This window comes from Orbicella faveolata, unplaced genomic scaffold (genome assembly GCF_042242905.1).
Source record: "Orbicella faveolata isolate gen_17 unplaced genomic scaffold, um_ofav_v1 contig_24, whole genome shotgun sequence".
NCBI classification, from domain to species: domain Eukaryota; kingdom Metazoa; phylum Cnidaria; class Anthozoa; order Scleractinia; family Merulinidae; genus Orbicella; species Orbicella faveolata.
In genome coordinates, this window is record NW_028301552.1 from 14,274,801 (window position 1) to 14,291,332 (window position 16,532).

Below are 16,532 nucleotides of genomic sequence, written 5' to 3' on the forward strand. Positions count from 1 at the left end.
GCCAGCCTCCTCATAAATTCTTTATGAGACTGATATTATTCATGGCCCTTTTATATAAAAAATGTGGGGTTTTTAAACATGAGGTAGTGCCTTTCATACGCATGCAGTGAACCATGGTAACCCATGAATTGTAATGGAACATGGTAGTAAATCTTTTAACAAGCGACGCACGTAAGCAAAGGTTGTTTTTGCCCTGTTCCAGGGTCTTTCGGTTACAACAAGAAACATTGAAACAAAAACAGTCGGATTCTCATGCAGCTTCTTCCTTTGACCCATAGACTTTAATACGTTTTGTTGCTCTTGGAGACAACGTTGACGAGACGATGCAAAACATATTTGAACTTTAAATTAAATTCACAACGCCTTTGTTCTCTCGATCAACGAATGACTTTGTAATAATTTTTGTACATTTGGTGATTGAAGCGCTCATTAGTAAACAGTGAAATAGACGAAATACGTAATTGCGGTACACAATTACGAAGCCCGGCCCACAAAGATATCATATTTTAAGAATATGACAGTTCTGCGCGATATGAAGGAGCTATATAATCAAACAGCTTGAGATCCGCCAGTAGAATTCAACAGCTTCACGGCAGCTGAAGCATCGAGTGTCAACCAGCGTGTTTACAGATGCCAGATCTCTGTGTTGACACTGGACTCACTTTAAACAAAAATTTCCATATCAAGGAGAACAGAACATAATGAGAGATATGTAGTTGGTTCGGCTGAGCCGGTGGTTTTACCACCACGCCATTAATGGGAATGTCAGTGCAAAAGAAGTTCCTGTTAGGTTTTGTTTCTTTTATTTTGTTTGTTTTCATCATTGGGTTCATCAGCGGTTTTTTTGGGTGCCCGCGTGTTGAAGACAAAAGCTGTTGTGGCGCGAAAAACGCAGACGATGATGACACATCCGGGAGATTGTTAGAGCAACAAGCTTTAGAGCTCGTTTTGGGACAAAAGATCCGCCATTATTTAAGGTGAGTATCCTTTTGTATACACACGGTAAGTAGAAACATGGCATTGAGTGTCGCTTTATTCGCGTCATGTTTTAGCTAGTTTTAGCACCACGAACAACAGCGATCTTTACCTTACCAATAATCTGTCAGTAGCGATTTAATAAAAGTGAAGCTCTAATATTAAACGTTCAAGTTTCTATGTTGAAGATGTTAACATCCCATATCCCTCAGATTAGCAAGATTATATAGTTTACTTTCTCGTCCCTGTTAAAATTGCCTGAAGCGAGTTCATTTTAATTATCATTTTCCTTCGATGACAAGCTGGATGTTAAGAATGACTTTCAGATGCGATGCTAATGAGCATTTTTAAACTATAGCCTCTCGGCTTGGCGATTTTCGCACCCAAAAGGAAGAACAAAACTTGACTATCGTGCTGGTTCAGATATCTTTATCAATGAATAATTTTTCATTTGTTTACATCGGGATTAAGCACACTGGCGACACCACGGAACATTTTCAAGACACACTATTGAATTGCAGATGTCATATTTCTTGACACAGTTAAAGATATTCGGTTTGAACAGTTATTGCTTAGTGGCCTAAAGAAAATAAAAGGAAAAGTTAGAAGAAGTATTAATTTTAAGGAAAATCGGCAATTGAGCTTAAGTCTTTGCGGTAAATTTGAATGACTTTTATCGTATAAGATCAAACTAAATGCAAACATTGGTGTTGCTAATTTCGTTTTTCATTTGCGGTGGTCGGGCAAATTATTGACAGACATTTTAACAATTATTTCTTACTTTCGTTTCTGTGTCACCGCTGACTTCAATATGTGCCCAGTTAATAGCATTTTTGAGGATAATATTATAACAGAAATGCTGAAATTTCAGCAACTAATTCTGAAGCGAGTAAGCGCTTAAATTGTGTAAAAATCCCATCTTCAACGAATATGTTTTCGTTTTTCGGAAAGAATCAGGTTGATAAACAATGCACTCGAACACATATTTTTTGTGTATCTGTATTTTTAAGCAAGTTAAAGGTGTTATGCCCGTATAACAGATCATCAAAAGTCTAAGAGGTATCCGATGATAGTTTTTAACACAGTGACGACGTTGGTTCATAACAGATTGGACCTCTTCAGGGATTTTTTCCTCTTGTTGTTGGCGTCCGTCTGTCTCGGGGGACAATAGAACTCTACGCCATGATTCAGTTTATGGTTGAGTTGTGGCGCCTGCTGTGGCCGTACAGGCCAAGTCTGGATCGGCAGGCTCTCTTGCAGCCGAAAATGAAGGACATTAATTATAATAGAAACTCAATGAGGAGAGCTATGTTTTGTCGGTCATTAAGAACGCAGACACTAAGGCCTGATGTACGACAACCAGGAAAGCCGAGGCTATAATTAGAATATGAAAAAGTTACAGCAAGATCAGGCACCTCCATCTATGCGGGCAACGCAATCATGGAGACATCCAATTTCAATTTACTTCACAAAACGTATTGAGACAAAAATAAAATTTTCCGGTGCCATAATTTAGAAACTGACATTTTTTGTGACAAGGAAGTTTGGTAGAGGAATTACTAAGAAAGGTAATTTTACAGGAATAGGACATGATACCTTTATAAAAATTTCCAATTCAATGAGCATGCTGCAAAAACTGCGAGGAAGCGACGCTTAACAACAGGATACTTTCAACTACAGCGACCAGTTATCTTTGGGTATCTAAGTCGACTACAGTAGTTCAAATTGACAAAAGACAATTTCTGGTCTCATCAATTACTTTTAAAAGAAGTTAAAACCTTGTCAGGTTGAAAAAATTAAAAGACATATGCTTTCGCCCATCAGTCTATTGCCTTTAACGAATGTTGTCTTTTACAATGGAATTCTACAGCTCCATCGCAAAATTTGGACCATCCAGAGCAACAAGATCACTCAAGAAAACAAAGTCCTCAATCCAAAAAGAGAGCCAGGCGTACAGGAAGTAGCGAATTTTTTATCTTGCGCTGGCTCGCATGTAAACATGTTTAAAACATGCTTTTGTGAGTCCAAACTGACAAATTTCGTTAAAGATAAATGTTACTTTGTCTTAAACTAACTCGAAGGAGCCATCTTCAGGCTGACGAAATTCTGCTTACTGCGCGTGGCTTCCTTTAATTTCTCTCTAAATGGCTTCAGCTAAGCTTCGTGAAATACGTATATAATTCTACATATTCGTGTCAATAATTCCTATATGTACATATGCTGATTACAACATACTAGCTTTCGGGTGGTTTACCGTGAAATGTCCTAGGAGTCATTTGAATATTGTTGGTATACACATGAGCCTTTCGAGAAAATACAATTGACAAGTGGGACATTCCAGGGTATATACCACGAGAGAACGTTGTATAACTATTTCATACCATGCCATAGAAAATGCAGTGGCTAAGACAAGCAATGCGACACACGCGCGGCGCATGATGGGAAGGCTGGGTGTAACACCGTCGAATATGCAACAGCTTTCCTGTATTCTGATTGGCTGTATTTTCGATGGCATGGTATGAAATATTATACTGTGTGTTTAAAGAGTTCAGTATTTGAGCTAATGTGTGACTCTTGTTAGGTATTTTGCAAATCAAACAAGTGAGGCAAACGACACTTGTTCGCAAGCGCTGTACATCAAGAAGGAGTGGAATTCTCTCGGGCTTGAAACTGTACAGTTAAAGCGTTATGAAGTTCTACTCCCCCATCCCAAGAGGCCTAGCGTACTGACATTGACTGATAACAAAGGAGCAGCGGTTTATTCATCAATTTTAAAGTCCATAACAGGAACAGATGATGCCTTAAAGACCACCGTTCCTTTTAGCGCCCAGTCTGCGTCTGGCGTGGCAACGGGTAAACTGATATATATCAATTATGGAAGGGACAGTGATTTCAAGTACTTAGATGCTAGTAACGTATCATGTAGAGGAAAGATTGTAATAGCAAGATACGGAAGAATCTTTGAAGAAAATAAGGTACAGGCTGAATTTTCCTGTTTTATTTGTCAACCCTACTCTGTTCAGTTTTAACAGAAATACCAGGGAGGGTTCAAACTTCACTTTTCAAATATCATTCCTAAAAAAAAATGTTCAAAATTGAATTATTTTATCAGTTTTAATTTTAAGCAACCCTATTTACACCTGCGGCAACATAAAGGAGATTTAGGCAACTGTCATCATCTACAATCTGCAGATTCTGCAAAATTTCGTCGTATATAATAACATAGTATTTTAACAGATCAGAAATCTCAATCTCGGATCGTCCAAAAGAGATCTGGGAACTAGATTAACAGGTCAGGCCTTCATGTCAAAGTAACGAGAAAGTCCAGGTTTTTTGGTTTTTTTTTTGTACAAAAGCAAAACATTTCAGTTTATCATTTTCTCCTTATCAAACAGGTTGTGAATGCTCAAAAATGGAATGCTAAAGGACTCTTGCTGTACGTCGATCCCGCTGACTATGCTAGTCAAGACACAATTAGGAACTTATCGGAAATCATTGAATGGTACCCCAGTAATGAAGTACACAGTGGAGGCTTATGGGTAAACAGAGGAGACCCGTTAACGCCTGGCTACCCAGCCACAAGTGAGTCAATGTCCGTGTGGACAGCCGGTACTAGCAAACATTAAAGGAAGACTTATATCAAGTAACGTTTAAGCCATTTAGCTTCCTCTATTCACAAGTTCTCCTTGTTAGGTATCATATCAAACTATTTCCTTTAGTATTTTGTGTTTTCGATAAAAACTGAAACAATTTGTTGGATCTTGATTATATTTGCAGAAAAAGTTTAAACACTCCCGGTTTCGGTCATTCCGGGTCTAGAAATAGCCAATCCTGTGACACGGCTTTGGCTTACCCGAATTGCCCAAGCGGTTTTACACACAATTTCGTCGTGAAATAAAACAACAATAACAACAACAACAACAACAACAACAACTTCCACGTAACGCACATCGTAATATTATCCAACAGGGCACTATTCTCCCCCCCCCCCCCCCCCCTCTGTCTCTCTGGACAATCCTAGGTGTCAGGAGTAAAAGATGTGTCACAAATCTTCTGCAGTATGTTTAAGATAGTAGTTTGAGCCAAATGATTACCTTCAGAATAAGGCCTATATGGAAGATTTACTCGCTTAAACTCCATCCTAAATTCTTAGATATTGTCGATAGAAAGTTTGCAAAACTCTTTATATACAACTTTTTTGATGATATTGAATTGTTCGTTATACATTTATAAGCTGGAATATATAGAGAGTCCTTAGATGATATTCCACTACCCAAGATTCCTGTTCAGCCGATATCACGCAGAGACGCTGAGACATTACTAAGGTAAGGTATTGTTTTGCTCAAAATTAGAAACTTTAACGCTATAGCTTCTAACTGTGTGTAGGGTTTGCAAGCAATTGCCTTGCATTAAATTAGAAACTTTAACACTATATCCTCTAACTTTGTGTAGGGTTTGCAAGCAATTGCCTTGCATTAAATTAGAAACTTTAACACCATAGCTTCTAACTGTGTGTACGGTTTGCAAGCAATTGCCTTGCATTGCTCAGAATGATGCTTTCAATCAGACGGGTCTCGTTTTGTCCTCGTGTAAATACTCACTTACAGTGGAACATATGGTCTGAAAATTAAGAAGATCCATCGGTCCTAGTTATCATAGACTGTAACGCAAGCCACAAAGGAGAGGGCGGAGGAGGATGCAAAGCATTAGGAAACAAAACAAATATCTACACGAGGTCACATCAAAAATAATTTCGAAGAACTTACTACATTGTTACACTGGTTTAATTTTTCATGGTGAAAAATGAGTTACTTATTTTAATAACCTATTCTGTTATTATAATCTCTTAAAAATAGAATGTTGAACCATACCCATGCGCCCCAAGACTGGCAGGGTAATCTGGGTTTTTCATATGGAATACAGATGGACCCAAGTGACCAAAGGTATGTTGACGTAAACTGACAAGTGAAAATATTGTTCTTTTTCTATATAATAAATCCTTTCATGACCAAGCTTCTTCGGTCGAGGCCTCGTTCTTTTTGTTGCGAGTTTATGTTCCTGGACTCCGTCTCGTTCATCAAACACGAAAAAAAAAAAAACACACAGCGTGCATGGCCAATATCCAGCCATATTGACCTCACGCCTGGTCAATAACTCATATGTATAATTTTGATTCTACCACAGAAACATTACCATAAATGTGAGTCTTTCCTTTGTTAAACGAGCTGTTTGTGATGTTGTGGGAACTATCAAAGGAAAAATAGAGCCAGGTGAGAAAAGAAAGTCTTTTCATTACTTTAGTTAACGACAGAGATTTAGGGGAGACGTAACAGAATTTCAATTTTTTTTTTTTAATGCAAATTTATTTACAGGACGAACACTTACACTACTTACAGTACTTATATTATACTTTCATTTACACTTACACTATACTTACTACTTGCACTATTTATACATGTATTATTCTCAATACATATACAATCACGCTCATTAAATTACAGTTGGCTAATTACAATGCTCTTTTTTATTATAGATAAGTTGCATAAACATGTAAGTTACATACATGGTACATTTTATTTCGCTACAACTATACTTCTTTCTTACTTTTCAACTACTACCGTGAGAATTTCAATTTTAGTGAAAGAAACATTAATTCTTTGGACTTACCTTGGAGTTTTTTCTGCAGCTTGCTTTTCTCTTACTTTGAGTCAACGAAATATTTCGTTTTCAAACAAGTCTGTGAAAAAAGTCACCAAATGTACTAATTTACTTCATACATAAGAAGATAGGTGACGAAGTAAAACAACAAAACATCTTCCATCTTTAGTAACGACCATCTTCTTAGACCTAACAAAATGCGTGGTTAACATTAAGAAGATATTGGAATCATTGAAAACTTAACGGAATATTGAACAAATATCTTAACAGATCGGTACGTTTTACTTGGAAGCCGCCGTCCGTCTGGTGGAACTGCAGTTGTCATGGAAATCGCCAGAATTTTACTGTCCATGCGGAAGAAAGGTGCTGTTGTGCATCGCCTGTTAAATAGCATTAGAAAAAAATATTTTTATTGTAAAAACACCTTTACAATGTAATCACAATACCCGTCGCTCAGAGTTTTTCAGGTTTTGTGAGTGCGTCTAATGAATCTGATGATGGGTTTTGCCATTTTCTAGGTTATTTGTTCTCGCATAGCCGTATGTCGTTTTTTCCGATCTATTTCGGCAGCAGTTAATGTTAGCAGGATAATCTCATGTCAGAACTTATTGACTTTATTGGAAGACCTGATCATGATATATAACGCCGTGTACTGGATTACTTTCAAATCGAAGGAAATCTTTTCATAGGAAAAAAAGTAATTAAACGCTCATCAAAACAAAACAAAAAAACAAGCAAACAACAACAACAAAACAAAGTAAGGTATGAAAACGGCTATGAGGTAGAAATAAAGCAAACAATGCTTGTGAGAGAAAGAAATACGTGTGCAGTTTCAACGACAGACGAAATGTGGGCTGATTTTTCAAGATCGCCTTCTGTGGTCGGAAACAAAGGAAATTAAAGATTATCGTTGTTGTTTAAAGGTTATTCTTGTTGTGATTGCCTTCTTAAAACGTTTAAGCAAGTGTCCCCAACATAATGGAGCTAAAAAAGTAAGATAAGTAATGGTTTATTTTCTTTTATTTTCTTTCTAGGATGGTTTCCACGGAGAAGTATAAAACTCTGTAGCTGGGGAGCAGGTGAATACGGAAACATAGGGACTGTAGAGTGGATTGAGGTGCATGTTAATTTTCATTCATAGCTTCAGCCATACTTGCACTTTTTTATTTAAGCATGAAATATCGGCATGTATAGAATTGTGACTCCACTATTGTGTCCATCTTCAGTTCCCTGAAAAACACAACTCAGCATGATCGCTCTAAGAGCATGAGCACGATCAAAATTACAAGCACAGGAAGATGTGACGAGTTCGTTTTTTGCTCTTGAGCCGATGGTTATGCCGCAGTGATTGGTAGTACTAGGAAATCGTATAAACGCGAGTGTTTTTCGTGATTTATGGGCACGAGTGATGTTTTGAAAGTTCTCTTGAGGATTTGTTGTGAAAATGAGCGTGTTCGTTCTTCCTATGCTTACGCTCACGTTTACGTTGTCGCTATTTTAAACCAGCCTTTCTGAAGAAATGGTGCATTTTAGTCGCCTTGCTTGCAAAGGCAAAGTAAATATTTGTAAAAAAACGCATGTTGCTATACCGTGCTACCGACTCAATATTTCAGAAAATACCAAGAGAAGTGTAATCAATTCACATTTAATGTATATTTTAGACTTTTATTTTTTTAGAGGATCCTCCTGAAAACCACCTCTAGGTGATTGGAGGCCACCTCTTAAAATACTAGTTTATTATTATTTTTTTATTATTAGAAGATACAATGTATTCAGTTGAAGGCTTTTTGTTTGGAATTTTGCACCATAAAAATGGTTGACTATTGATACACTGACTCTCTTGGAGTTTCATTATTTCTACATTTCTTTTCTACTCAATATACCATTAGCTTTTCTCTGAGCTGGCTGTTGCTCTTTCTGAATGGAAGAATATTACTACATTCCCACCAATTGTGGTCTTATCTTCTCAAAAGTCTGAGGAAAACTGCTTCGGTGTCCCCCATCCCTCTCCTCTCCGCGTTCAAACTGAAAGAAATAAGGTTGTTGCATAAATTTGACTCCAGATTGTTTTGTGTGAATTTAAGGAGTACGAGAGGATCCTTGAAACCCGTGCTGTGGCCTACATCAACGCGGACAGTGCTGTTCAAGGTACGAATACATGTATCTATCCATAGGCTGCGCGAATCCTCTGGAAAAGCTACCTAAAAAAAACCCTTTTAAGCAAACGGATGGGAAAAAAAGACAACAACTGAGAAGCGAAATCGGATGGGATAGCTCTCGCGTTGCACAAGAGGAAACGAAAGTGAATGCTCGTAGTCTAGAATATGCATGCAATCTTAGACATCTCTCTATGAGGTTTAGAAACTCATTTACATTATTTGAGGTAAGCGATGTACATTAAATGCTTTCAAACAGAAACAAATAATGTAATGTTTCGTTAAACAGGACAATTTGTCGTGACGTCTAACCCTCTACTGGAAAAAACAGTTCTTAAAGCCATGAAAAAGGTGAGTCACCTGAGTATCTGACTGAGGTCAATGAGAATTTAACACTACATATGTCAGGGCCTCAGTCTCAATTAAAGGCTTTGCCTTGCAGAAGCGTTACGACCAACTTTTCAAATCAGGACGTTAGAATACAAACCTTCCAAAAGTACTTACTCACCCCTGTGATTATTCACATGCGCAAGACAGCACGCATATTGCATTCTTTATTTACTCACTTAATTTGCCAAACTCTCTTACTGTGATTTGTTTTACGAGTAGGCCCACAAGCGCAATACTGTGCAATCTGGGTTAAAGACAACGGTTAAATGAAAATCAGCCATAACCAAATAGACTGCTATCATTCTCTTTCTTTTCTTACGACTTCCAGAACAAAAGCCGTCGCCTATAAGCAGAAAAACGACAAACGGCATACAGCATACTGACGGAATGAACATGCACCGAATACCCTTCAAAATTTAAAGCATGAAATAAGCTGCTTTTGGAAGGTTTGATATTTCTTTTTTACCACGGCTAAATGAAAAATAAAAGATATTCCTGTAAAAAATCAAGACTATTTCATTTTACGCAGACTTTTAAAATAGCCTTTATAAAACAAAACAAAAAAAATTATACAGCAGTGGCTTCACATCTGTTCCGTGATACCCTAGGTCCGCAACCTCCCCACCTTTCTATTGTTTGGCAGGTGGCCTCACCACGGAACAAATCAAGGACGTTGCACGATGATTGGAAAGACGCAAATCCTGATAAAACAGGAAAACAGCACGGGTATGCTTGATAACAGTTATGCTTGACTATGTAAGACGATGAGTGCTGACACGCCAGCTTTAATTTGTCATTGTGCAATTTTTTTTTTTTTTTTTCAGAATAGGTTAGTTTCTGATATTATTATACGTAGATAGGATTCTCTAACAGAAATTTCTAACAGAAATTTCCAACTTACAATCTCTATTCATCCATTCTTCCAGAAGGTGTCACCGAGCATTTCATACGTAAGCGTTTTGTGGCATAAATAACTAATCATGATTTGTCAGTACCCAACCTTATGGCTGTTTATTTCACAAGCATTTTCACCTACTAAAATGAATATTTGATCACCAGGAGAGGACGCTCTCTTGATTTCCCTTATTGAATAGGTATCACTAAAGCACTTTTGAAGTGTCATTTGAGATTTCAGACTGAGGGTACCTTCCTGCCTTTCAGCCTCTTATCCATAAATAGAGGGAGTGGCTGCTCACCTTTTGCATACAGAATTGGTGTTCCTTGTGCAGATCTTTCATATCAACTTAATAACGTAAGTTGTACATAAACAACGAGACGAAGAATAGAGCGTATGTTCAATTGAGTGTCGAATTCGGAAAGTAATTGGTTTTGCATTACTACGCTACGCGATTGGCTTAAAAAAAAAAAAAAAAACTCGCGCCAATTTTTTTTTATCGATTCAGAAGTAAAACCAAAACCAATGGTTACTCGTTCACCCACATTTAACTGCGGTTCGCGTCTGTTACATTGCTTCGAGTTTAGATTGGCCCCTTTGTGACTAGCTAGAGTGATAACGTTGGGTTTGGTTTTACGCCACCCAACTGAAAACAGTTCTAGCTCTAGGTTAAAATTGCAAAACTGGTGTGCTCGCAAGGATATATCACGTCAGCAATACTAGCTTTTTAACCTCAATGAGCGCCAGAAGTGCTGAGACGCGTCAATGCTTGTCAAAGGCTATTGTCGAGTGTCTTGGGGACAGATTTGTTTCCCATTCCCCCGAACAATGTTGTGGATAAAGGGTATTAGAAAACCACCTCTACTAAATTCATGAAAGCGGTTAAGATTTTAGGTGTCATTTTCCAAAAAAAAGTGTCTCGACTGCTTTATCGATAATAGTCTCTTTTGAAAAACTTGCAAGTTTTAGGTTCTATTGGCGTCCTTCGATGAAAGAGAGCCTCGGGTAGGGAATACATTTCTCGGGTTTTATTACCAGTTATAGTTACATTGTTCGTCCCAAAATCCCATACAGGCACTTTCAAGATTATTTGTCAATTTGGTTTAAAATTGTCTCGATAATGCTCAAAACAACAGTTAATACAGCAACTTGTTATATGGCTAGCTCCGTGAGCGGGCAAGATGAGACGAATCCTGCGCTGTGATTGGCTACCCGAGCGGGCAAGATGGGGCAATCTTGCCCCCTCGGGATTACCCGCTGTGCCCCGCAAGAAATTTGTGTCCTTTTTTGTATACCAAATCCTTTATTGACCAAGCTTGTTCAGTCAAGATGGCTGGATATTGATTTCGTTCTTTTTTCTTGCGTGTCTCTGCTGTGTACACTTGGTCAATAACCCATATGTCCTAGTTCAGTTTTGGAATAATCGAGTTAAAATAATACCTCTGACTCCAAACTGGAAAGTACGGAATCCTATTACAACCAACTAACTAACGGGAAAAGTGTAAGAGCCCAATAAGACTGGTGTATTGTGGCCGAGCTATTTAGCAAAAGTAGATAATAATAATAATAATAATAATAATAATAATAATAATAATAATAATACTGAAACTGTGGTTTTACGCAGACTTCTTTTGTTCAACAGGACTCTTTGAATTACCCACTACAACACCCGCTCTACGATATCCCTGACACCTTTGAATACTATAGGACGCTTGCACAAGTTTGGCTACAAATGACCTTTGATATCGCAGGCTCAGTTTTAGTGCCGTTTGACGTGACTCGCTATGCGGACGCCCTGTGCACGTTTGGCACTGATTTATTGACAAGCTACAGTGGTATTTTAAAGGAAAACAATATTTCACTAGGTATGTCATTTGGAACAATTTCGTTTAAAATGACGTAAAATCGATAGTTTTCTTTGTTTTGCTTGCTTTTTTGATTTCAATTATTTCTTTGTCAACAGACATTTTGTTAAACGTCTCTCAAAATTTCCTGACCACTGCAAAAATGTTTAAGAAGTGTTTACGCAAACAGGAAAAGAAAGAGTGAGTAGAAAGTATATCACATCTTAATTACGTTACTGTTAGAAAAACACAAAGGGACCAGACTGACAACAATCTCCTTAAAGCTGGGACACACTGTTGGACAAATCGCTGCGGCACGTCGCCGCCACAGGTTGCTGCAACAAATCGCCTCGTCTGACATGTGAAAATCATTGTAGCTGCGACAGAATTTTGTCGCTGCGATCGGTCGCACGAATTCAGACTGGTTTGAATTCGTGCGACATATCGTAGCAACAAAAGCGCAGGCAGCCTTGTCGCAACATGTGTACGCTTCTGCGACAAGTCGCTGCGACAAAATTTAAATCAACCAATGAGGGAGCATCAATTATTTAAATTTGGAAACTAGTTCATTTTTCCCCTCTTCCAAATTCGCTTGCGTACATCGAACAAGTGTCTTGTCATAGCAGCAGTGCAGACGAGGCGACTTGTCGCCGCGATGTGTCGCAGCGCAAGTTGGAAACAGTGCTTTATTCATGTGTTTATTTGAGAAAATATTTCATGGCCCTACGAATTTCACGTGGGATCGGATGCCTAAATTGGAGTATTACCATAACCGGTTATAGCAACATTAGAAAGTGTTTTTTTCTTTTTTGTTTTCGTCTGATGATGTGCATGGTACATTAAGTTACTTAGCTAGTAAAATGTCTGCAACCAGAGAGGGATTGGGGTAGCGGTTGAGAAAGGGTGCGTGGGGCAAGTTGGGTGACGTCACTTTCCCCAGGGGCTAGCAACACTGGAAACGATGACATAGTTATTTAAAAACACGTCAAGCTCTGTTGTTCAAGTAGCCGCTCCTAGAAAACTGATGTTGAGTATACGGCCGATCATATGCGCTCTATATCAAAATCAATATGGCTTAAACGAAATTTTGATTTTTTTTCCTTAGTGTATTACAAGTGAGAATGATAAATGATCGCTTACTACAAATAGATAGGGCTTTTATTAACAAGGAGGGGGTACCTGGCATGCCTTTCTTAAGGTAAGTGTGCGAAACTTTCTTTTGTCGAAGCGCTTTTCCGTAAATGGATAGCAAATGTTTCTGCCTTTATCAGCTAAAAAATATCAAGTGTTCAAGTGTTCTGTGAAACCGTTATCAATTTAGCTGGTTTTGATACATACCTCTTGTATAAATAAAATTGAGCTTTTTAGAATAAAGCTTTTGGAGAGTTTTTTGTGATAAGATCTTGTATGCTTACATTGTAAAACGCACACACCGTTAGCACAATAAAGTTCCCTCACACGAGGGCACAAGTGACCGGCTCAGATTAAAGTAAAAATAAGCGTACCACTTTCTTGTTTTAAAGCTATTCTGTTCCCAGACGCCACCGTGTAGCTTCCTTTCTGTTCATTGCTGATCAGTAGCAGAGGGGAATCTGAAAACAACGCAAGTGTGACTCGAAATAAATTTACTACAAACATTAGCTAGGTTTAAAAAGCGACAACGTAAGGGATAATTTTTTTCTTGTAGGATCTGAGTGAAGGAGCGTAATATAATCTCTTTATAAATAATTCTGTCTGAATACCCAGCTAAATATATTTGCGATAAAATCATATGGTAACTGTTATCTGTCCTCTTGATTTCATTTTGAACATGATTCTATGCTAACGTGTAACAGCAAAGATCGATAACGTTGTTGGCCAGTAGTCTGAGACAAAATGTGAAATTTTTCCTAATGATGATCTTCCTCAATAGCCTATTTTCGAGTTGCCCTAAGCCTCTTTTTCAAAGCGAGGTCTGGTGCACAACCATTCATATGAAAAATGTGACTATTTGGCATGTGAATGAAACCTCAGGCTATAGGTAATTTGGAAATGGCCTATTGTGCACGTCTTCTTTCCAATATAAAACTTGTTCTTTGACTAGACTATTTCTTTTATCATCTAGCAAAAAAGTCTGCTAATTATATTGTATAGTGTTCTTTCTTGCTTCTTATCATCAGACACGTGGTTCTTGCACCAAGTTATTTTGAAGCTAAACCAGACAGCAAGTTTCCAGGTATCACAGACACTATTCACATCGCGACAGACAGTGGCAAGAAAAAAGACTGGATGAGAGTTAAGAAGCAGATTTCTGTGGTGATACACGCTGTACGCTCGGCTATTTCGGTTTTAAGGCCTCAGGAGGTTTAAACTTCAGTGAGGATACTTTCAACAAATTTTTAAACAAAGCCAAGAACTATTTTATAACCTACGGGCCCTTTTTGTATGGGGAAATTATTCCTTGCGAGACAATGTTGTGGAAACGAACAACAACTGTTAGGTGCTAAGGCCCTGTCCACATTACGCCAGGAAAATTTGAAAAGGCAGCTTTATTTCTACGGTTATGGCTACCGTCCAAAAGTATCCGTCACCAAAATGGTGCTTTTCGAGAATGTTCTTCAAAGCGAAGAAACTTGAAAACGCCTCCTTTGCCTTTTAGTGAGTTCAAATGGTGTACGGAAAGCAATTTGGAAACGGAGATTTTCGAAAACGATGACGTCACGATAATCATGTGATTTCTTTGCCCGAGCTTTCCTCAAACACAAATCCCATGACCAGCGATTGTTGCGTTTTTAAATTTCTCCGGCGTGGTGTGAACGGAAAACATTTAATGTGTTTTCAGAGTGTAAACGCCGGGGCATAAGGGACCAAGCTGTGCATCAGCGTTCAGAACTCTGTCTGGTTGATGTGTCTGTGTTGTAGACTAGCATGATCGCGTTTTCTGCCAAGAAACAGTGCACATTGATCTAGTGTCGTGGCATCAACAAACCTTACCCTATGGAATTGAAAGTAAATCGCATCGGGAAGGCAATGCGCTAAGAGGGAGAAACAAATAGAGGTTAGATTTTTTTTTTTGAAAAACGAAGCGTAAAAAGCTGTATGAGCTTTGCGACAGAATCAATCGGAAGCTGGAAAAATGAATGTACACCGCCTCCGTTACTTATACACTGGATTACAGCAACATTTGTACTACACAATGTAAAGCAGTCATTTATAATAAGTGTTAACCTGTATTTAAATATGCTGTTATCAAATAAACAAATTTAAATTAACCAGAAAAGCAGTTTTTCTTTTCATTTCTAAACCCTTACTAAATCATTACTAAATCCTTTTTGCGTAATAGCAATGAGAACAACAACAGCGACAACAAAAAAACTTTTATTTAACCCCCGATTTAGGAATAATTTATTACAATGTTATAGATTAAAAACAAAAATAACTTCAGAAAGAAAATATATTTTACATTTTTAGGTCAGAGACACAAAACAAACAAAAATAGACACACACACATAAAAAAAATGGAAATAAACAAAGTTAAGCTAACTACCAGCAGACTAAAGTTCTTACATTGCAAGACAGAATTTTTATCCGGAAAAAGCGATGGTCAGATGTCTAAGATAATTGCGATTTCACATCTTCATTGATGGAATTCTATACTGTGGGCCCTTGAAATCGTGTACTGAATATTTCGCAATTTGTTCTTTCTTTTGGAGGATTAGAAGACTGTTTTGCAGCAAACCTTGTATTATAGTTATGGGTCCGTGTTATGCTACGGCGAAGAAATTAAAGTATCAGACCAAAAAATCTGGAGAGAGAACTCAATGTATGTTCATTAGGAGTAAAGTACTATTATAAAAACCACAACGAGAAAATGTTGATAATTAGTTTTAAGTAATAAGCACATACGTGGAAAGAAAAGAACAAATTTCCCTCTTCGGGTGTCACACGTAAAGAGATTAATTGCCACTGCTATTACCTATGGTCTTGTATCAGAATTCAGTATATCAGCCTCATGACATGATATCAGTATTCTTGTTCATTGTAGCTCTACTAACAGGACGTGCAAATTTCCCCTCCCCAACCCTCTCTGTTCTTCATTATATTATAGCATCGGTTGGGTGGCTGAGAGGTTTATTTGTAGACTGTGGTCATTTCGTTAGATCTGTATCTTTTTTGAAGTAAACTTCTCTCTCGGCCAAAAGGGCGAGTTGTGTTGTAGTGTTGCGCCTGTGGTTGCGCGGTGGGAATTAGACATGTAACATGTATTTGCGGTCGCTTATTCGTATATGATAAGGTTTGAATTTCTTCTTATTAATGACCACCCTCGAAATATATCAGCAAGGTTAGAAAGTTGGAAGTGACATGAAGAAAAGAATGAGTTAATCAACTTATGCGAAGTGAAAAAAAAAACATTTCAACTTATGTTCGCATCAAGAACGAATGACTTCATTAACACAAAATAGCCCAAAAATACGCATGAAGATGTAGGTTTAGACAAGGCACACTGAAACCTTTCGTAACAGAGAACAACTGCCATAGGAAAACTACTAAATTATGTACATTCTATTGACTTGCAATCGGTCCTAAACAAATAACTGCAATAACTAGGGTTCACGGTCTCTCAACAAGGCGCTA

The 16,532-nt window shown here is 37.9% G+C and overlaps 1 protein-coding gene across 1 annotated transcript; it reads left to right on the top strand.

Annotated features, from left to right (window-relative positions):
• The first annotated feature begins 496 nt into the window (after window positions 1-496).
• LOC110064519 (glutamate carboxypeptidase 2-like) lies at window positions 497-15,177 on the top strand. The gene is made up of 16 exons (XM_089291627.1): window positions 497-977; window positions 3,557-3,950; window positions 4,371-4,557; window positions 5,210-5,300; window positions 5,832-5,918; window positions 6,160-6,245; window positions 6,904-6,996; window positions 7,668-7,750; window positions 8,718-8,781; window positions 9,079-9,140; window positions 9,823-9,905; window positions 10,341-10,431; window positions 11,717-11,939; window positions 12,038-12,119; window positions 13,024-13,116; window positions 14,078-15,177. The coding sequence occupies exons 1-16, from the start codon at window positions 757-759 to the stop codon at window positions 14,265-14,267; spliced, it is 2,130 nt and encodes a 709-aa protein (XP_089147753.1). The 5' UTR covers window positions 497-756; the 3' UTR covers window positions 14,268-15,177.
• The last annotated feature ends 1,355 nt before the right edge of the window (window positions 15,178-16,532 follow it).

Excerpts from the sequence above, each read along its gene's own strand:
- LOC110064519 (XM_089291627.1), top strand. The coding sequence starts at position 757 with ATGGGAATGTCAGTGCAAAAGAAGTTCCTGTTAGGTTTTGTTTCTTTT. Across the intron at positions 4,558-5,209 it reads GCCTGGCTACCCAGCCACAA|CTGGAATATATAGAGAGTCC; the intron begins GTGAGTCAATGT and ends TACATTTATAAG. Across the intron at positions 11,940-12,037 it reads GGAAAACAATATTTCACTAG|ACATTTTGTTAAACGTCTCT; the intron begins GTATGTCATTTG and ends CTTTGTCAACAG.